Source organism: Antechinus flavipes, chromosome 4, assembly GCF_016432865.1.
Source record: "Antechinus flavipes isolate AdamAnt ecotype Samford, QLD, Australia chromosome 4, AdamAnt_v2, whole genome shotgun sequence".
Taxonomy (NCBI): domain Eukaryota; kingdom Metazoa; phylum Chordata; class Mammalia; order Dasyuromorphia; family Dasyuridae; genus Antechinus; species Antechinus flavipes.
This window is the reverse complement of record NC_067401.1, coordinates 171,676,040-171,699,394: the sequence shown is the minus strand read 5'-3', so window position 1 is coordinate 171,699,394 and position 23,355 is coordinate 171,676,040. Positions and strand designations below refer to the sequence as shown.

The following is a 23,355-nucleotide window of genomic DNA, read 5'->3' as shown; positions in this document are numbered from 1 at the left end:
TTGAGCAAAGGAATGATAGGACTGGATGTGTTCAAAAAAATATAGAGCAGGAAAAAGAGTGAAGGTATGAAGATGTGTTAGGATATTGTAGTAGAAATAGAGAATTCAAGCCAGCTTAAAATTAAGCTTTTACAAAAATTTTTTCCTCACTTAAACAAAAGTGATCTTCCTACAACTGGGAGAAAAAGAAAGAAAAATAAAATCCTTGCAACAAATAAGTAGGGTCAAACAAACAAAGAAAAACTCATAGTGACTATATCCAAAAATAAGTCTCATTCTACATATTTGTCTATCACCTCTTTGTCAGGAGGGTGAGTGATATTTTTCATTTTCTATCTGTTGGAATCATAGTTGATTATTTCATTGATTAGAAGTTTTAGTTTTACAGAATTTTTTTTTAACAATTTTATTGATATAGGATAAATTGTTCCTCATTCTGCTTACCTCATTCTATATCTGTTCATATAAGTCTTCTAATGCGTCACTGAAACTGTGCCTTTAATCATTTCTTTTGACATAACATTCCTTTGTGTTCACATACTGCAATTTGTTTAGCATTCCCCGATTGAAAAATAATGCCTCCCCCTGCTTAATTTCAAGTTCTTTTCTACTGCTAAAAAGACTTATAGTTTTTAACGTATTTTTTTTCCTTCTTGATTCTCAGTGAGTATGCCCAATTTATTGATTTTGGGGGCATAGTTCTAAACTGCTTTCCAGAATGGCTTGACCAATTCATATTTCCATATAATTTGCATGGGAATAAGGATGTTGCTCCCAGTACAATGCAGTAAAGAGCCATAACTTAGACTAAATATTAAAAAGAGGCACTCTTAATTACTTAAAGCTAAGATATAATAAAATAGATTGAGTTTTTATAAAAAATGAGTAGAAATACGACTACCTTTTGAAAAATAGAAATATGTGGGTTGAGGAGTTAACTTCTTTTTACTGTTGGGTGACGATGATCATAACATCTTTGTTCTGATAACTTGTATTTGACTTCATTTTAAAAGCTGGCCAAAAATCTGTGCTATCTGATAGTTTGGGGAGCATAGTGCATAAGTTACGTTTAAGATGAAATATGACTATCTTTGGCTTTTCTGATGCAGACATCCTTTTTCTAGAATGCATATTTTCAGTGATTGTCCTAATGAAAAAAGTTATCAAATTTTTCTTTATTATACCTGCTCTTTTCAGCAAAAATCATGATTGCCATTGACTTAGTTGGTGAATTTGGACAAAGCTGCTGGGTAGACTTATTTTTCTAAAATGAGGGTGATAATTGCCATAATTCACAAGAATATTAGGAGAAAAAATTTTTTTTAATAACAGCATGGTCTGGGACCTTCCCAAAACCCAGATTGGGCTTAGTTCCCTTCTGTACTAACTATATCAGTACTACCTAGCCACTGTCCCGGTCCCTTCTTCCCACTAACACTTACCCCCAGAGGGGAAGGAGTGTAGAAGTAGGCCCAGAATCCTTTACTCACCAAGCTGTAATCCAGCTGTAATACTACCCATTTACTTCAAACTGCCTCCCTCAAGTGAGAGTGACTAAGATCTCATACTCCTAGCCCTAGGCTAGCAGCAACACCTCTGGAAGACTTTGAGCTTAATTTTTTATTAACACCCATAACTGTCCCCTATGGCTAACATTTTCCCATCACTAGTTTATGTCTCTATCACTGTCTTAATCAGCATCCAAATATACAGGAGGCAGAGTGAAATGATCTTCTGTTCTCTCATCCCCATCCTTAGCCCATGTCCCACTTTAATTCTGCCCAATTTCTTTACTTTATCTTCCAGAATTCCTTTCTATAAACAAATGTTCTCTCAGTCTGGATCTTTTCCTCTAATACTCCTTTCATTTACAAGCCCTCCCTAAGAACTGGTTTCTTCTTGATGGCACTACATCTCTGACCTGTATATCTAGTCTACTTTCCACTAAACAACTGTACTTTCATCCATACTCTCCATGCACAGGTCCTAGATGAAGCCTCTGTATTCACTGCTTCTACTACTATTTCAGTCTTTTCTTATACTCCCATCATCAGCACCACCTGTCCTTCTTTGAAATTCACAACATCAAAACTTCCTACCCACTTTAAATTATGGTAGCTATTGTACACTAACCTTCAGGAATTTCACACACTTACTGTGTTTCTCTCCTTCCCAATTCCAATTTTTATATGAGGAATTTTCAGTAACTATGTGGATGTTCTCTCAAATTTCCTCCCAGTTCCTCAGCCTTCCTAAATCCTATGAGCTCCTTTATTAACCACCTCAGCCACACATACAAATGGTCACATCCCAGATCTCACATTATACATGTATTACTTAAGTAAAAAAAAATCTGACATTTCCCCTGTTTGACCTTAGTATTCCACCTCTTCCTCTGCTTTATCCTGCCTAAATCCACTTTTCCTTTTACTACTTTTTAAAGCTCTTATCAAAGCTCTGACTTGATTTCCTTGTCTCCAGTCTTGACACTGCCCTCTCAAATCCTCTGCTTCTTTGACTTGCCATTAACTTACATTCATATGCTGGTGAATAGCTGTGGAAGAAGTCATACAGTTTTGCTGATTGTGTCCATTGCAAATTGATATTATCTAACTTTAAATGGGTCCTTATTTCAACAAGGCAATTTTTTTATTCTTTGTAATAAAACCTATCTAATAGTACTTTTAGTAGCTCTAGATGAGATAATGAGTTTCAAATGCTTTGTAAACTTTGAAAAACTAAACTTTGTAAACTTTGTAAATATCAACTTCATAAACAATATATCATTATTATTGTTGTTGTTATTATTAAATATGAATAGAGATTGAACCTATAATTTCAGTGATACAGCAACCCTAGGTAAGAAACAACTTTTGCTAAAGCAAGTTGGCAACCTTTCTGACATTCTTAGTATTATTAAATTGTTTAGGCACCAAGACATAAAATTACTTGCTGAATGTTATGCAGCCAGTATGTCAAAAGTGGGGCTTGAAGATAGCTTTTGATCTACTTGCCATGGTATCTGCTTTAAATCAGACTTAAACAGTACTACTTTAATTCAAATGATTAAATGGACATAGTAATTTTGAAGTAACTTTGGTACAAGATTAGAAATTATGTTTTAATGCTCTAATTGAGGAACATTATAACAAATCAGTGACCTAACTCATTTAAGTATTTATATCTTTCTCTAGAATAAATGCCTATTACCTTGTAAAGTACTCTTGTTTTTATTGAGTTCCTTGATATTCTATATGTCATGACTATAGTGGGGGAAAGCAGCTCATTAGTAATAAATGTTCAAATTAAATATCAATATATAGCTATTTGTTTATCTATATTAAGAGATTTTAGGTTCATCAATTTTGAAGCAGGAAGGATCTCTTAAATCCAAAGCCTTCATTTTATCAATGAAGAAATTGAAGCTCAGAGAAGTGAAGTAATTTGCTCTGGAACACACAGGTCAGTATTAGAGCCAGGACTCAACTTACTCTTTCTGACTCCAAATTCAACACTGTCTTTCTTTGTACTGATATATGCAGTGTATATATACTTATGGATATGATTTAATATTCTTTCAGTACTTAGACTCTTTTTGTTAAAGATCTGGGAAATGTAGAGTTATGGGGATAGAAAAGAAATGGTGCTGCAAGCTCAGTAGGGGTCACCAGTGTGTGATGGTCGACAGAAAAACTAATCTTGGGCCACATTAATAAAGGCATAACTTCCAAAAATAAATATGGTAGCCCCACTATACTCCTCTCATCAAATGTAATCTAGAGTACTGTGTTCAAATATGGATATAACATTTAAAGAAGGACATTGATTAGCTGAGTATAAGCAGAGAAGGACAACCAGGAATTTGAAGGGACATGAGTACATGCTAGTAAAAATTAGTTAAAAGACCTAAGAATGTTTAGAAAAGAATCTTGGGAAGGCCATCACTCTCTTCAAGTATTTTAAGGGATATACCATGCAAGTGGAATTAGAATTCTTCTCTTAGCTCCAAAAGACAGAACTAGTAGTATGGCGTAGAAGTTTAAAAGAAACATAATAGTGGCAGTGGCAGTAGTAGTAGTAATGATAACAGCCAGCATTTATATAATACTTTAAGGTTTGCAAAGTTATATTTAACTCATTTGATCTCATGACAACTGTAGGTACTGTAATTTTTCCCATTTTACAGATGAAGAGTTTGAGGCAAAGATTAGATTACTTTCCAAGATCACAAGAGTAGTAAAAGTGAGACAAGATTCAAATCTAAAGTCTTCCTAATTACAAGTCTCACACTCTATCCATTGGACCATATAACTAATGCAAGGATTGACTCATACCTAAACAGGTATCTCTTCTATAGCATGCCTGACTAGGGGTCACCCAAAATTTTTATTCTGCTATGAAGTTGCTATAATTTAGTACTTTAAGGACGAATCCTTTCCTGATTGTGGGCTTTCCCTCCACTGAAAACTGATAGTCCTCAAGAGTAGCTATGGTCAAAAATAAATCATTTTTCAGGCAATCTGGTAATGAGCTCTCTACATTTAGTTAGATTGGTATTGAAAGACAATATGCACAAAGCCTATAATTGAGTCTATGCTCAAAACATTTTAAAGCCTTCCCAATATGCTTTTCATATTATGCATTATTCTCCTTCCTATACTCTAAAGACCATGCAAACTGTCTTTGCTGTTTCTTATACACAACACTCCTGTCTGCACTTTTATGTCAGCTTTTCCCCCATGCCTTACCTCAGTCTCTCAGAATCCTTTGGTTACTCTGCTGAAGCATCTCCTTGTACAGGATGCTCTTCTTATTCCCCTAACTACTAGTGTCCCTCCTCCCACCTCCCAAATTTACCTTATACATGTATACATTTTGTATGTGATTCTTATTTACATGTTATCTCCTTTTGTAGAATGTAAAGCCCTTAACATTAGAAACTTTTTTTTCTTTGTAACACTACTGTCTACCATATGGCCTAGTAGGATAGCACATAATAGGATTAGTGTTAATATTAACATTAGTAATAGGATTAATTGGAATAATAGTCATGCTCAGTAATGCTAGTTAACTGATTTAGACAGGAGTACCAAAGTTGTGCTTTGTTGGCAAAAAAAACTTTAGAACCCAAGTACATCTCGACATCATGAAAAACATCAAAGGAATTTTTTTATGTGGATGATGTATTTTAATAGTCAGAGACAACTGAAGATAAGACTACTAGCCAACACAGTGCAATGAATTTTTCCAAACTTAGCTATGCTGGTACCAAGAGATTAGAAAGAAACTTAAATTCTTTGAATGGATACTACTCATTTTGAATTTGACAGGATTTTTTTCCAAATTTTTTTCCCCATTCATCAAAGGCCTGCTAATTGTACAAAACTATATTAAGGAGTTTAGCAAATTAGATAAAAGGTGTAGCCTCTTGAATTTCTCTCCCCTTTAACTTGTCTTCCTCCAGACTTCTATCAAGGAATCATGAATCTGGATTTAGAAAGGCATAATTTCCAAGAATAAGAAAATATGATATCCTTCAGCTACTTTCATCCTTTAAGACAGCTCAAGTATCATTTTCTATATGAAAGCTTTTTCTGATCCTCACAGCTATTAGTATTCTCTATCCTATCCTAATTACCTTGTATTTAATTACTTCACATTTTTGTCTTCATTCACTTTATATTTATTTGATATATATTACATATTTGTATTTTTTGTCTTCCCTCCATGAATATATAAACTACTTGTGAGTAGTAATGACTTCATTTTGGGGATATTTTTATCTCCAGTGCCTTAACATAGTAAATGTTTGTTTATCAAATTGCTTTGTATAAGTATGGAACCTGTATAAAATATGGGTAAATTACTTTGGTAGATACAAATAAATGTGGAAAATGTTTTCTCTGGTATGATTTTTTTGTTTTGTTTTTTAGCGTGAAGAATCTAACAAACTTCTCCTAATTCCTTCTTACTTCACTGTTGCTAAAGTCTGAGGGAAAGAAATTTACACACAGTTATTCTCTTTTATTTTTTTCTAATATGAAAGGATGGAAGAAAAATTAATTACTCTTTCCTAACATTTCCCAATTCCACCATTCCACTTCAAGGAATTAGGAATTCCCCTTCTGACCTGGACCCTGGCTATACCTACCCCCAAAAGCACAGACTCTGTATGTTAATGCTTTGTGCTTCAGTCAATCATCCTTGAAAAAAACTCATTCCATTTTCTTTGACCTAGTATGGACTTCATTGTACCAGCTAATTAACCAAGAGAAAGCCTGAAGAAATAGTGATGGAGTTGAATCTAAATAAAATTTGAAAATCATACATAAATTCTAATCTGAGCTCTGCTACTTGGGAATGTCATGTAATTCCTCTGGACCTTCGTTTCTTATAAGGTTTTTAAGAAGATAATTCTAATTTTAAGATTCATTGGTCACCCAGATAATTATGTATTTTAAAAGTAATATGACATACGCCAAGGGAAAATCAGAAACTTTATGAGCAAAACTACAAAACACTTTCCACACAAATTAAGTCTGATCTAACCAACTGGAAAAATATTAAATGCTCTTGGATTGGGCGAGCAAATATAATAAAGATGACAATACTACCTAAACTAATCTATTTATTTAGCGCTATACCAATCAGACATCCCAAAAACTACTTTGATGAACTAGAAAAAATAACAACAAAGTTCATATGGAAAAACAAAAGGTCAAGAATTTCAAGGGAATTAATGAAAAAAAAATCAAATGAAGGTGGCCTAGCTATACCAGATCTAAAATTATATTATAAAGCAGCAGTTACTAAAACCATCTGGTATTGGCTAAGAAATAGACTAGTTGATCAATGGAATAGGTTAGGTTCAAAGGACAAAACAGCCAATGACTTTAATAATACAGTGTTTGACAAACCCAAAGATCCCAGTTTTTGGGATAAGAACGCATTATTTGACAAAAATTGCTGGGAAAATTGGAAATTAGTATGGCAGAAACTAGGCATTGACCCACACTTAACACCGTAAATAAATTGGAAGAGCATAGGATAGTTTACCTCTCAGACCTGTAGAAGAGGGATGAATTTATGACCAAAGAAGAACTAGAGATCACTATTGACCACAAAATAGAAAATTTTGATTATATCAAATTGAAAAGTTTTTGTAAAATGAAACATAAATGCTCTTAACAGAAGATAGTGATTAGATATATGGCTAATTCTTATATGTATTTGTGTGTGTGTGTGTGTGTGTGTGTGTGTGTGTGTGTGTGTGTGTGTATCACATACCAGGGAAAATATTCCCCACATTTATTTGTATCTGCCAAAGTACTTTATCCATACTTTATACAGGTTCCATAACTGTATAAAGATGTACCATATGGTTAATGGGATCATTTAATGTAGAGGCATATAGCTTTACATACTTCCGTAGCCTATGAGTATACTATTATAGCAAATGTTTGTTAAATATAATTGAATACTTTTGAGATGTTTTTTATTAAGCTTTTAGCCATTGGTTGAAAAAAAAATTTTAACTTGAGCTCCCTCTTCTGGCAAGTTGTATGGTTCTGCCTTAGCATGGAAAATATAGTATGATGAAAAAATTAATTTTGCTGATTCACATAATTTTTTTTTAAACCTTAAAGCAAGGTGATGTTGCTGAAATATATTACTGTAGGATTTAGTTGTACATCAGAATGGGCACAAAATGCTTGTTTTTATTGGACTATAAGCTCCTTGAGAACTAGGATCATTTTGCCTTTACTTGTATTCCCAATCCTTAGCACAGTGCTTGGCACATAATATGTACTTAATAAATCATAGTTGATTTGACAACTTATTTGTAACTACACAGCTAATTTCTTAATTTATTTGCCTTGGAGCTTTACAGATGTTACAAATAACATGGTTAAGTGTGAGATTCATTAAAGGATCATATTTTTATTGAAAGGATGGATAAAGTAGTATGTGTGAAGATACATAAATGCCAAAATTTGTTCCTTTGTGATTGATGTCCTGTTTAGTGGAAGTTATGCAATATATTGGATAATATCTGTACTTTGCAATTGGTACCATATTATACCAAAGAGTCTATAGAAATGTTTAATTCTTATCCCTTCTTTACTAAGTTGTTCATTTCTCTTGATATTACAAGAACAGAAGTTGGTATTAAAAAGATAGAACTTTGATCATTACATTATTTTTATTATTATAAACCAAAACTTTATAGAACTAGGAAGAAATCTGGGATGATTGATAGAAACTTGCATTTCCAAAAGGTAACCCACTTTTCTTCCTCTTATTCATTTTTAAGCCCAATTTGCCCTTCTATCTGTACTGTGTATCTAGGTATACATGCTCATGGAGAAGCTGTTTAGATTATATTTCTCAAAGCATGTTAGGCAATTCTTCAGGCCAAATCATTGAGGTTTTGCAATATCCTGAAAATCTCATATGCATTAAAAATCGATTGGGAAAAACATCTGCAAAAATAATAATATCAAAGTACCATTCCACTCTATGGTCTGTTTCTCTAAACAAAGTTTTGCTATGGGCATCTAACTTTGGCTAGTTAATGGATCTTCTGGTTTCTTAAACCAGTTCTAATATTTTAGTACTTAATGTTTCTCTAAATAAATTTGTCCATCTTTAAAAGGAGAAAAATGACAAAAGAAAAATTCAAACTACAAAATGGAAAAATAAAGAGATTATTGTTTACATTTCAAAATTGCCTTATCCTTTACAAAAATGTTTTACCATGATTTTTTTTTTAAATAACAAACTCTCCTGACAGTTAAAATGATTCAACTTGTAAAATTAGGCTTACACTTAGTTTTTTTTTTCAGTTTTCATATAATGACATCTATCTTGTGCTATTCATCCATATTTTAGTTTCTTTATTTCTGTTCATTGTTAGAAGAAGTGATTGTGCTACCAATTTGAGCCTTCAGTTTTCAGAGGAATGAGAAAATTGAATATGTTAATTCCTCTAATTTAGCAAATACAGAATTTTCACTTTTGTTTCTGAATATTATTTCAGTAATAGCTGATATTTAACCAGTTTCCAGCATGTCTAAGTATTTTTACTATTTCCATCCTCAAATAACATAATACATAAAAACTGTACAAATACAAAGTGGCATTGTCATCATTGCATTGTGAATTATTCAGTCAGTTGCCAAATTTTGGACCAAGCCACATTTTATTTTATTTGGATTTTATTATATTGGTTCTTAATCATTCTTGTCATTTGTATTTTACTACTATTGACTGTCACTTCCTTCTTGTATTTCTTTGGGTTTCATAAAACCACACTTCACCGATTTTCTTATCTTTGGCTTTACCTACTGATTCCTCCTTTTTCTTATCAACAGGTATTCTGTTCTCAGTCATTCTCTTGTTCTGTACTTTCTACTTTGGAAACCCTTCCTTCTCATTATTTTAATTTAAGTAGCCATTGATCTAAATTGCCAGAATAACTGTTCCAAATCTTCTCACATGTCATTCAGTGCTTCTTCCTTCCATCCTCTCAACTGATGGCGTTATCTCAATCTTTTACTTGAAAAATCCAGGCCATTTTCTAGAAGTCTCTTTTCTCTCCTCACCATCATTTCTTAATTACTTTTAATCCTCTATTATTTTCAGCTTTATTCCATTCTCTAAAGAAAAAGAGGACCACCTTACTCATTCTAAGGCTGACGCTTTTACATGTACCTTTAATCTCATTTCTTACTGTTTTCTCTAGCAGATTATCCCATAACCATCTTTTCTCATCTCTCCCCATGTTTCCATCCCCTTTTGTTTTTTCTTCTCCAACTTTTCTCCTCCCCTTTCCCCTTATCATTATTTCCTCTCTTCTAACATTCTTTTCCTGTCCCTTTTTCTCTTCTTTTCTCTTTTTCTCCTTTTTTCTTCTTCTTTCCCCTTCTCCCCTGCTATCTTTCTTTTCTCACTCTTCTCCAGGCTCTCTTTTATCTTTCCTTTTTTCTGTCTACAAATATAAAGTCTCTTCATCTTTAAAAAACTCTTATTAAATCTCACAATGGTGTTGTTATTCAGTCATTTCAGTCATGTTTGCCTCTTTGTAACCCCATTTGGGATTTTCTTGGCAAAGAATGGTTTGTCATTTCCTTCTCTAACTCACCATACTTATGAGGAACTAAGGCATCCAGGGTCAAGTGGCTTGCTCGGAGTAACATAACTAGTGATTTTTAGAGACTGATGAATCTTCCTGACTCCAGGCCTAGCACACTATGTACTACACTATCTACCTGCTCTCCCAAAATCTCCATACCTATTGCTCTGTTTTTTCTTCCTTTCTAAGACAAATTCCTTGAAAAAGATATATATAAACTTACAGCCTCACCTTTTCCTCTCAGCTTCCTCTAAACTACTCTGGTTTCTGACCTCATCATTAAATTGAAACTGTTCTCTCCAAAGTTACCAGTTATCTTTTAATTGCCAAATCTAATGATCTCTTTACAACTCTCATTCTTCTTAATCTTTCTGTACTAATGACCTTCTTTTCCTGTATTTTCTCCTTTCTTGTTTTTTTGTTTGTTTGTTTTCTTTTTGGACTCTGTTCTATCTCAAATCTCATATATGATTTGGCAATTATTTAGATATATGGGATTAGGGAGAATGAGGAGTCCATGATGAGGAGATTATGAATCTAAGACACTGGCAGGATGGTGATAGTTTCCAAGAGAAATAGTGAAGAGGGATAGATTTTAAGGGAAAGATAGTAAGTTCAGTTTTAGACATACCGAGTTAAGTTATTACTGGGTCATCCATATTGAAAGGCTTAATAAGAAATTGTCAAGGTGGGATTGAAGTATGCGGAGGGTGTATAGTATTATATGCAATATTAGAATTGAGTGATGCTGAATGATTACTTTTTTATTTTGATTACTTTTTTATTTTAATTCTTTTTTTAATGTTGGAAGGTGGGGTACCCTCTAGGATGGATTAGATAGAAGATTAGACTAAAGCCTAGCTTATTTATAATTTCACTGCATTCAGTTTTAATTTTGTTGTTGTTTCTACTTACATTATTTATAGCCATTGTGTATATTTTCCTGATTCTTTCTGGTTCTACTTATTTCACTTTACATCAGTTCAGATAAATGTCACTCTATTCTTAAAATTTATTGTTTTTACTAGCACAATAATATTCATACATGCATATACTATAATTTATTTAGCAAATCAATGACAGTACTTTGTAATTCTTAGTTAATACAAAAAGTGTTGCCTTTTTTTTTTTTTTTTTTTTTTTTAAACATTGACTTCCTTGGTCTGTATACCCAGCAGTGGGATCTTTGGGACAAAGCATATGGATGGTTTAGTCACATTTTTAGCACAATTCTAAATTTTCAGAATGATTGGACCACCTCTCATTTCTCCCAAGTTTTTTAGTGTGGTTAATGGGATACAATAGGATCTGAGATTTCATTGATATGAAGAAATTCTAGGTGAGGAAATTTTTTCTGAAATGTGTAGTCTTAGATAATTAGGTAGAGCACTGAGTAGTCAATTAACTTAAACAGAGTCACACAGCCAATATGAATCAAAAATAAGATCTGAACTCATTTCTTCTGCTTCTAAGGCCAGTTCTCTATGCACTACTAAATGATTGTCAACATTGGGAATAGGATAGCCTTTATTTCACTCTTCAAAAAAGCATGGGACAATAAGAACTCACAGGAACTAGAAACGAATATATGGAAAAAACAGGAATTTATTAGGAGCCTATTATGTTCCAGAACATGTGCTTAGTGCTGAAGGAAGAGGAAAAAAAAAGATAGGTAGGTAGATAGGTCCTTATCCTTCGGGCACTTAATGTTCTTCCCAGAGATTCTAATATGTGTGTGTGTGTGTGTGTGTGTGTGTGTGTGTGTGTGTGTGTGTGTGCGCACATATAAACTTAAAGGCATAGCATTTGAATAGATTTTTAAAAGAAACAAGATTCTAAAAGGCAGAAGATTATGTCTTCTATGCATACTAGACAGCCAGTACAAAGGCAGGGAGATGGATCTGGAGTATCAAATTTGAAGAATAGCCAGCCAGGCCAAACCACAGGATTCAGGGAGAAGAGTAATATATGAGAATGCTCTTATATTTTATATAAAGAATATACATAAAAGAAACATATATGAGTTTACATTTGATCCTCTAGGCAAAAGGAAATCATTGGAGTTGTAGTTGAGTTGTGGCAGAGATGTGCTTTAGAAAAGTTAGTTTAGTTGCTCTAACTAAGTTGGAGTGATGTAAAACTCAAAAGCATGCATATAGGAAATAATTATAACAATCCAGGCAAGAGGTGTTGAAAATCTAAACTGTGGTGATGACTGTGTGAACAGAGAAAAGGAGACAGATTTAAGTCCTAAACTCTACCCTATCAGTTACTTGATATTTTGAGATCTCTAAAAAAACAGTTGTAGATGCTAAAATTATAAAACACTCAAGGAGTCAATTGCCTCTCTTCTCTACCATGCCCCAAGTGAGGAATTGCAGTTGGGGTACAGTTCTTTTATTCTATTGAACTCCTCTGTTCCAAAGAATTCTACATAGTTTTTTCCAAAACGTATAGAATCTTGCTGTGTGGTTTATGGATTTCTCCCAAATTGGGGGAAGCTTTGGAGCTTGCTAAACAATGATGAGGGTATCTTTTCAAACTTCTTTACAGGTATGCTTATTCTTCAGAATTTGTAAAATTCTCTTGGGAGGAGATGGTTATGCATTTTTTTCCTGTTTATATTGTTGTAGCCTATGTGTATATTTGTGTGTAGGTTCTTTTTACTTCAGTCTGCTTCAGTTCATGCTTTTCTGTACTCATCTCATTCATTACTTCTTATAATATAATCATATGCCAGTCAATCAATCAGTAAATTATTTATTAAGTGCCTACTACATGCCAGGTATTATACTAAGTGTTAAAGATATTGTATAAAAAAGGATACAAATATGAAAAGTACCTTCCATTAAGGAATTTATAATCTGATGGGAGAAAACTACTCAACAACAACAAAAAATAATTAAAGAGAGAGGAGGAGGAGGAATGATAAGTCTAAAGGAGCAAGCTTAAGTGAAAAATGAAGAAATACCTTCTTTAAATGGAGGTTTGAAAGGAACTCTGTTCTCCATTCATAAAGAATTGAGAGTATTGGTGAAGTATGAGAACTAAGGCTGATACATTCTTGCAGAATGGTGATGTTCCTGATGATGAGATTCAAATGGGAGCATGATGGAGACAATTAGGCATTATGTCGTTATGGTCACGTAACACAATTTGTTTAGTCATTCCCCAGAATTGTCAACCATTGCTTTTGCAGTTGGATCAACCCTTTTCTTTCTGTTATACAAGTCCTCCATCTCATCTTTTACTTCTGTGGAGTTCCTTACTGCTTATGTTGTAATCTGTTCACATCTACCATGCCTTTTTCCATTTCCCTTTGTGCGACACTCTTCTTTAGTTCTTCAAAGGCCAGATCTCACTATCATTGTAACACCACTAATAAATGTCCTTTGTCGTTATAAGAAGCTTGGTGTCAGTTAAAATTCTTTATAATTTCTTGAAAGTGAGCCATCTTGCTCTCCTCTTTCTATTTCAATCCCAGATCCATCTGTTCCAGATAAACACACACACACACACACACACACACACACACACACACACACACACAAAACATTCGATTATTGGGCAGGCTTTACAGATTTCCATTAAGGTATGTATTGAAATCTGGGTGATATTCTTCATCCATCTTGCTTTTCCTCAGTGAATGAATGGACTAAATTCTTTTGACAGATTATATCTCTTTTTCAGGAGATTTTACAGGAGAGTTGTTCTGGTGCCAATTTGTACTGGTTGCAGAGAAAACAATATTTAAGTAATTGACAAATGCTAAAAACAGGACCTGTTTTTATTATTTTATTATTTTGTTGACTATCTAAACTTAAAGTGATGGAGAAACTTTTAGTAATGTAGCTGATTGTTAAATATTTACCTGTACTCTAAACTTTAATTCTGTTATCCTATGTATTAAGCCATTTGCATTTTAAGAGATAAAGGAATGAATGAATATTGGGGAAATAAGAGCATTTGTAGTAATTGTGTAGAAAACAGAAGAGCTAAGAGGAATGGCAGAATCAAGGAAGACTTATTTTTCGATGTTTCTACAACCTTTTAATTGTTTATAAATTTGGGAAGATGAAAAGATTGAAAATTCAGTGAGTAAGGACTGGGTTGTCATATTAATGAGCCAAGAACTCAGGTTTGGAAAGGAAGATAGCTAGATATACCTTCTCCTTCCTCTGAGGTAGATGGGGAAGAGGAGGAGATGTAAATAATGTTTGAAATAATTGGATGTAACAGTTGTTATAGGGCTAAAATAAGGTAATCTAAGAAAGCTTTTTTTTTTTTTTTTCCATTTCAGTGAAGTAGAAAATAAGGTTGGCTGATGAATTGGGATGGTAATGGTGATAGAAAAGATTTGAGAGTTGGGTGTAGAAAAGATCTGAAATATTCACTGTGGGAAATGTAGCATGGATAATAAGAGATAAACAAAAGGGTTTATTAAGCATCGGTTAATTTAGGTTAGCATTAATCTCTGGAAGACAGACAGGGCAACAGTAAAGCAAAATAGGGTTGGAAGAGTATATGCCAGGTAAAACATATGAGATACTGGGTACTAGCCTCCCATAGCATCCAAGCAACTGAAACAAGAATAAGACAAAGAGAGGAGGAGAGTAGAGGGTATTTTATTTTAAATGGAATGACACAGCAGAATAGATATAATAGAGAATGTGAACTATAAAGATGGGTGGTCAGAGATTCTAGTTCATAGTTTTAGACAAAGTTCAAACTGTTTAGGCAAGCACTGTACAAGCTTAGAGGTTTCATAGTTGTAAGGGGCTTCAAATGATTTCATCCAATTTCAAGTTAGAGCCATTTTAGAAAACTGAAAGTTCAGGAGACATGATAACTTGTCCAAGATCCAAAAAGTAAGAAGAATCAGAATTAGGATTTGAACCCAGTTCCTGGAAAGGAGATACTTTTTTTGTACACTTCATTATCCTAGGCACTGAGATTAAAAAAAAAAAAAAATTCAGCAATAACTCCTCAAACTGCTGAGAATTATTATAGTTTATTGATAAAGGAAGAATAATATTAATGAATTTTAGATCCTATTATGAAACTGTTCCTCGAACAGGTTAGCTTATTTAAGAAAGAATTGTAAGTTTCTTGGGAAAATGGTGTTATAAGAGATGTGAATATTTTATCATGTAATAGTTTACTAACCTTTTATGTTCACCAGTAGATGTCATCCTTGCTTCTTATAAATGCAATATAGTTGTATAGATATGTAGGCATGTCAAAGGCAGTTTGTAAAAGTAGTTCATTCACAATTTGCAAGAGCTTTAGCTAAGTGTGGGATATATCTTAATACAATCTATAACTTGGAGTTTAAGATATGATTTGAATATTCACAAATGTAATTATTAAGTAAAATATCTTATCATCTACCAATTTCATAATTTGGTGAATGTACTATGGAAGTATGTTTTTTTCATGGAAAACTATGGAAATTTAATGTTGTGCCGAATAAAATTTTAGGTAATATCCCTTGTATCTATTCTTATATTTGAGTGCTTATATACTCAGATTTTTTTGTTACTCATATATTTGAGTACCTTTTGTTAGAAGGTACTGCCAAATTTGCCCTAGTATCCTGTTTCCTTTTGCAGTTAAAAAATTTGGATCTGAAAAGGTAGGAAATGGCAGAATTAAGGAAGACTTATTTTTCGATGTTTCTACAACCTTTTAATTGTTTATAAATTTGGGAAGATGAAAAGATTGAAAATTCAGTGAGTAAGGACTGGGTTGTCATATTAATGAGCCAAGAACTCAGGTTTGGAAAGGAAGATAGCTAGATATACCTTCTCCTTCCTCTGAGGTAGATGGGGAAGAGGAGGAGATGTAAATAATGTTTGAAATAATTGGATGTAACAGTTGTTATAGGGCTAAAATAAGGTAATCTAAGAAAGCTTTTTTTTTTTTTTTTCCATTTCAGTGAAGTAGAAAATAAGGTTGGCTGATGAATTGGGATGGTAATGGTGATAGAAAAGATTTGAGAGTTGGGTGTAGAAAAGATCTGAAATATTCACTGTGGGAAATGTAGCATGGATAATAAGAGATAAACAAAAGGGTTTATTAAGCATCGGTTAATTTAGGTTAGCATTAATCTCTGGAAGACAGACAGGGCAACAGTAAAGCAAAATAGGGTTGGAAGAGTATATGCCAGGTAAAACATATGAGATACTGGGTACTAGCCTCCCATAGCATCCAAGCAACTGAAACAAGAATAAGACAAAGAGAGGAGGAGAGTAGAGGGTATTTTATTTTAAATGGAATGACACAGCAGAATAGATATAATAGAGAATGTGAACTATAAAGATGGGTGGTCAGAGATTCTAGTTCATAGTTTTAGACAAAGTTCAAACTGTTTAGGCAAGCACTGTACAAGCTTAGAGGTTTCATAGTTGTAAGGGGCTTCAAATGATTTCATCCAATTTCAAGTTAGAGCCATTTTAGAAAACTGAAAGTTCAGGAGACATGATAACTTGTCCAAGATCCAAAAAGTAAGAAGAATCAGAATTAGGATTTGAACCCAGTTCCTGGAAAGGAGATACTTTTTTTGTACACTTCATTATCCTAGGCACTGAGATTAAAAAAAAAAAAAAATTCAGCAATAACTCCTCAAACTGCTGAGAATTATTATAGTTTATTGATAAAGGAAGAATAATATTAATGAATTTTAGATCCTATTATGAAACTGTTCCTCGAACAGGTTAGCTTATTTAAGAAAGAATTGTAAGTTTCTTGGGAAAATGGTGTTATAAGAGATGTGAATATTTTATCATGTAATAGTTTACTAACCTTTTATGTTCACCAGTAGATGTCATCCTTGCTTCTTATAAATGCAATATAGTTGTATAGATATGTAGGCATGTCAAAGGCAGTTTGTAAAAGTAGTTCATTCACAATTTGCAAGAGCTTTAGCTAAGTGTGGGATATATCTTAATACAATCTATAACTTGGAGTTTAAGATATGATTTGAATATTCACAAATGTAATTATTAAGTAAAATATCTTATCATCTACCAATTTCATAATTTGGTGAATGTACTATGGAAGTATGTTTTTTTCATGGAAAACTATGGAAATTTAATGTTGTGCCGAATAAAATTTTAGGTAATATCCCTTGTATCTATTCTTATATTTGAGTGCTTATATACTCAGATTTTTTTGTTACTCATATATTTGAGTACCTTTTGTTAGAAGGTACTGCCAAATTTGCCCTAGTATCCTGTTTCCTTTTGCAGTTAAAAAATTTGGATCTGAAAAGGTAGGAAATGGCAGAATTAAGTAGACAGAATTGCCCGTTTGATGAAAAATTAAATTATGAAAAGTTTGCTTCTTGCAATAAATTCATAAGGCTGCTCAATAGTGTGACTTGAATGGACCTTAATTCTTCTATTCTTCCAAACTTCTTTAGTACTATTAAGGCTACTACCATCCTTCTAATCACTCAGATTTACTACCTCAACATCATCTTTAATGTCATCTTACATCAGATAGAAAAATCTTTTCAATTTCTTTTTCCAGAATATCTTTCTATCATTTTTTCTCTTTACTCATAGGGCCACCATTCTGGTTCAGGTCCTTATCATCTCTCATCCCTGCTGTTTCATCTTCTTAGTTGTCTTCCTGTCTCAGGTCTCTCTTATTTTTCACATAGCTTCCAGTAAATTTTCTTTTTTAAATTTTTCTTTTTTTAATTATGAATTTGTTTTCAAAAAAATAAACATTGCAGTATTCCAGGAATCAAAAAAAAAATATCTGAATTATTAAATTTGTATTTCTTACAATTTTCTTTTTTAGAGTGTATATTAAATTTAACAAAATAATAATAAAATTTCCTTTTTTGAGTGATTTTCCTAAAGCACAGGCCACCATTATCATTCACCTTTTCAGTAAACTTCAGAGGGCCCTTACTATGTTTAGGATCAAATATAAATTCTTCTATTTTATGTATGAAGATCTTTACAATCTGGCCCCAGCCTACCTCCAATCTTACTATACATTATTCCCCTATAAGCACTTTACTGATAAGTCAAAATGACTTTCTTATACTCTTCTTCACATACTGAAATTGATCTCTGTCTCCCTACTTTGTACTGATTGTCCCCCATGCCAAGAATGCATACCCTCCTCATCTCTGTTACTTAGACTTAAGTTTCTTAGACTAGTTTCCCTCAAAACTCAGGTACTACCTTATTCATCAGGGTTTCTTAACCTTTTTTGTGTGTCTCTTTTTGGTAGACTGGTGAATCCTTTGGACCCCTTCTCAGGATATATTCTTTTTTAATTTAGTTTTACTTTCAGTTCTGATTTCTCTCCTTTCTATTATCCATTGAGAAGGCTGGGAAAAAATTGTTACAAATATGTATAATTAAGAAACATATTCCTGCATTAGCCATGTGCAAAAGAAAAGAGGAAAAGAAAAGGAAATTTTAAAAGGCTTCATTACACACTGAGTCTGTCAACTCTAGAAGTGGATAGCATGTTTTATCATGAGTTGTGGCTTATTCATTGTGTTATTTAAAAGTTTTTGAGAATTTCAAAGTTACCTATTTTTACAATGTCATCATTACATAAATTATTATTCTGGTTCTGCTCTCTTTACTTTGCTTCCATTTATGTCTTCTCCAGTTTTTCTGAATTGTTTGCTTTATTATTTTTCACAGCACCGTAGTGCTCCATCAACTTCATATATCATAACTTGTTCAGTCATTGTCATCACAAAATTCTTTGTACATATGAGTCTTTTCTCTGTTACTTTTATCTCTTAGGGTAAAGACCTACTAGTGGTATCACTTGGTCAAAAAATTACACAATTTAATAGTTTTGGGGACATAACTCCCATCACAGTTCTACCAACAGAGCATTAAAGTACTTGTTTTTCCATAGTCCCTCTAGCATTTATAATTTTCCCTTTTTGTCATCTTTGCCAATCTCATGGTTGTGAGGTGGGTAGAACTACAGAGGTTTGCATTTCTCTAGTGCAGGGAGCCTCAAACTACGACCCACGGGCCAGATGCGGCAGCTGAGGACGTTTATCCCCCTCACCCAGGGCTATGAAGTTTTTTTATTTAAAGGCCCACAAAATAAAGTTTTTGTTTTTACTATAGTCCGGCCCTCCAACAGTCTGAGGGACAGTGAACTGGCCCCCTATTTAAAAAGTTTAAGGACCCCTGCTCTAGTTTCTTAAAGCATTTTTTTAATGGATATTGACAGCTTCAGTTTCGTCTTTGAAAACTGACTTCATGTCCTTTGACCATCTATCAATTGGATAATGGGTCTTACTGAATAATGTTTTTTTTAATGTATAAAATAAAATAAATAAGATTGCAGAAAAAATTGATTGTATTGAAATGCAATTCTCAAATGTATTTTTAAGCACACAGATTCCACCTTAAGAACTTTTATTCCGTGTGAATCCTTGAAGAAAGTGTTTATTTCCTTCCAGACACCATTGCTTCCCCCCTGAAATGGTAAACTTCTAGTTTAGAATGTTCTTAGCACAGTTCCTTGCATATAGCACACTCTTAATAAACCAGAAATAAGTTTGAAGTTGTTCAAGGTATTACACAATTTCCCAAATATAGTTTAGTTCATTTTCTTCTCTTCTTATTGTCTGCCTGCATATATTGATGTATTAAATCTATAGTTTGTGTATCTAAATACTATTCTTCAACTGCTTAATTTTTCTTTAAGATGGACACTTTTGAATAATTGTAAGACTGTGAGATCTGCAGTGTTCTAGGAGTTGATAGAATTAGAATTTTAAAAGTTTAATTTTTCATAAGATGTCCCTCTCGTATGTGGTTTTTATGCTAGGAATTATGAAGAGGTGTTTTGTTCAGCAAGAATTACTTCTTCATATGATGTGAATGAAGAAAAAATTGTGGGGGAAATACATAAGTGATGTTCTTTTCCTGTCCTTGTTTTCTGTAATGCCTTTTCTTCTTCCTCATTCAACATATCATAAACAGTATTGCCTTATTCTAAATGTGCTGGCTCTTCTATCTTTAATACAGAACAAGTTTGTTTTAAATTGTATATAGCTTTTCCATTTTTCATCCACTTGGTGATCTTTCATTTTTGTCTTTAAATGGTCTCAGAATGATTTGGCTCAATTGGTTTTCTGAACAAGCTAAACTTCTAATCAAACTTTTGCTTTCTTGTTTTTCATGATCATTGCATTAGAATGCTTTAAAGCTGAAAGACACTCAAGGGATCAACTAGTCTAACCTCTCATTTTACTGAAGAGACTAGTAGCAAGACTGGTAGCAATTCCAATACATTGTAATATTGTTTCTCTCTCTCTTTCTCTCTTTTTTTTTCATAAGACCTTGTTTAAATTTGGGGCTTTTTTGTTTCATTCCTTGTAGTGCCAGAATCTACTAAGACCAGTTCAAGCCAGCCCCAACCTGCTGGTATCAGTACCAGTACGTCCACCAGCACTATCACCTATAGCAGCAATGGCAAACGTATATCTGCCAGTAGCCAGCAGCCAGCTGCATCCCGTTACCTGCCTCGTGAGGTGCCTCCACGTTTCCGCCAGCAAGAACAGAAGCAGCTATTAAAAAGAGGTCAGCCATTACCTCCTGGGACTCTTACCAGTGTAAATCCAACACAAGGTACTGGACAACCAGGGGCAAGTCCTCCTCCTCTAACAGGAGCAGGTGGACAGCATCATCCAAGTAAACTCCAGTCAGGTAAATTTTTACATAATAAGATATTCTAGTAATCTAGTAATCTCAGAAAATCCTATATACTTTTTGCTGAATAACAAATGTACTTTGCATTATATAAATCTCAGAAAATTGTTTTTTTCTCTTTACTTGAATGAAAATTTCAGCTAATCTTCAAGTTTTCACTTACCTTTAATTTTAGCTGTGGCTAAATAATTTTTCATACTTTTTTATTTTATGCCTCCATGCTCCACTAAAATAGTTAATCAACTATAAAGCATAATCTCATTGTAATTCTGTAAGTTGAATTAAGGAGTAGAAATATTCTGCTTCCTACAGACTTAGTTTACAAAGTAAGCAAGGAACTGAATAAAGAAATTAACAACTGTATTTTTACAGTGTCCACAATATGACACAACAGTTAAATTTAATAGACCCTGAATTTTTAAGTATGTTGATAGCTTAATGGTCACACAAAAATATGAAATGAAATTCTATTTTGTCACGTCTCATGTAAGATTTCTTTAAATTTGTAATTCAAGTGGGAAAAAAATCTTAAAGTAATCATCATTTAGTTATGTAAAAGACTTAAAATTTATTTTAAAAATTAATTTCCAATAGACTTGAAAACATGTTTTGATGTTTTAATGCCTATTAATGAAGAAAAAAATACTAGTTCCTGATGAAGTTAAACTTTTAAATAATTTATATGGTAAAGAACCTGGGTTTTTTCCCATTTTACTTTTATTGAATAGCAGTCAATAATACTGTTGTAAAATTTTGCACTTTGTTTTGAGAACTTGTAAAATACTCTTGTTAATTATTGGGTTTATAGAAAAACAATAAATTTATTCACATTCAAATCAGCATTTATTAAGTACCTATTATATGCTGTGCACTGTGCTAAACTCTGGGAATATATGAAATGAGGTTATCCTCCTTGCCCTTGAAAAGCTTGCAATATGATAGAACAAGTATGCATATTGTAATAACTGATACAAACTATAAGTTCAAATAGAGTGGCATAAAAGATTTGAGAAGGGAAAAATTGTTATGAGTTAATGAGACATTATTTTTGTTTTTAGGAAGGAAAACTTTTTAGAAGTAATACTTGAGTGGTGTCTTGAAGGGAGGAAAGTAGATGGAAGGAAAAGACCTTCCCTTCTCCCCCAAAAGCATATACCAAGAATTATACATTTGTCCAGTTTTGCTAAAACATAATATGTCAGTAGGAGTAATATTTGATAAGCCTGGAAAGGTAGATTCAAGCCAGACTGTATGAGTCCTTGAATGCCAAGCTAAATAATTAGCATTTTATTTAGTAAACAGTGAAGATCCCGCTGGAGTTCTTAGGAAAAGTAATTTATGTCACTACTTTGAATTACTCAGGTAGTAGTGCTAAGTTTGATTTTGGAAATAGAGAATGGTGTGGAGAGATCGATTAGGATGCTATTATAGATGTCAAGAGGAAAGAAAATAAGAATCTAAATACATGCAGTAGCATTTCTTTGGTTACATTAGTTATTTGATTAACATTAGTTAATCAGAAGATACAAAGTTATTGATTTTTTCCCTATAGTGTTCTAATTCAAGTTTATTTTCATCAAGTTTATCTGTGTATATTCTATACTCAGTCTAGAGTAATTATCATGTTTTTCTTTGTTATTTGTTCTCTTTGCGTAGGCCTAAAATGTATACTCATGTGGGCACTCAAAAAGACACTAATCTTTATACCTAAATCCTGCTTCCTTTTGCTTTTCTCCCCTTCCCACCCCTAGTATAAATTCTAATTACCAGTCAGTTGAGCTGGCATTTATTTAGCAATGGCAGTGTGCTAGGCACTGTGATAGCGAGTCAAAGAAAAAGCAAAAAATTCTCTGCCACTAGGAATAAGCTGAAAAAATTTTAAATAAGTGTGGAGATAATCAGTGAAAAGACATAAAGATGGAATATCAAGTGGGTCAATGTAGCTAGACTGTATGTTGCATGGAGGGGAGATCATGTGAAAAAAGACTAGGAAAGAGCCATAATGTAAAAAACTCTAAATGCCAAGGAAAGTATATTTGATCCTATAAATAAGAGCCATTAGAAATCTAATGAGGTGGGTGATACACATATGTTTATGCTATAGAAAAACCACTTTGGAGAATAGATTGGTATAAGTTGAGACAGAGTGACGAGTCCAAATCTAAGGCTGCTAAAAGATTCGATCTCAGGGGTTAACGAGGATTTGAATTAGAATAATAATTTAGTAAAAAGTAGAAAGATGTTGTAGGAAAAAGAATGCTAAGATTTGGCAACTGACTAGTACAGTTGAACACTGAGGTTTTGAATCTTGGCATTAGGAAAGATGGTTAGCAATAGTAGAGAAATTCAGAAGGGGGATGAAGTTAGTTTCTAGGAGGGAAAATGATGAATTTTGGCTTGTATATACTGGATGCCCCAGTTTGCAATAGCCAATAGATATTTGGTAATGTGAGATTGGAGCCCAGTAGAGAGTCTAAGGAATCATCTGTATAGAAATGATAACAAAAC

General features: G+C 33.1%; 1 protein-coding gene across 14 annotated transcripts in view; it reads left to right on the top strand.

Annotated features, from left to right (window-relative positions):
• The window catches only part of TNRC6C (trinucleotide repeat containing adaptor 6C), a 281,153-nt gene that overhangs the window by 109,314 nt on the left and 148,484 nt on the right, over positions 1 to 23,355 (top strand). For 11 of the 14 annotated variants that reach the window (XM_051995504.1, XM_051995503.1, XM_051995502.1 and 8 more), the window contains exon 4: positions 20,518 to 20,844. The exons of 1 other annotated variant lie outside the window; for it this stretch is intronic. In XM_051995504.1, the coding sequence (XP_051851464.1) occupies positions 20,518 to 20,844 (327 nt within the window). Of the gene's footprint in view, positions 1 to 20,517; positions 20,845 to 23,355 lie in introns of those variants that run through there. 2 more of the 14 variants (XM_051995513.1, XM_051995515.1) reach the window with 2 other exon arrangements.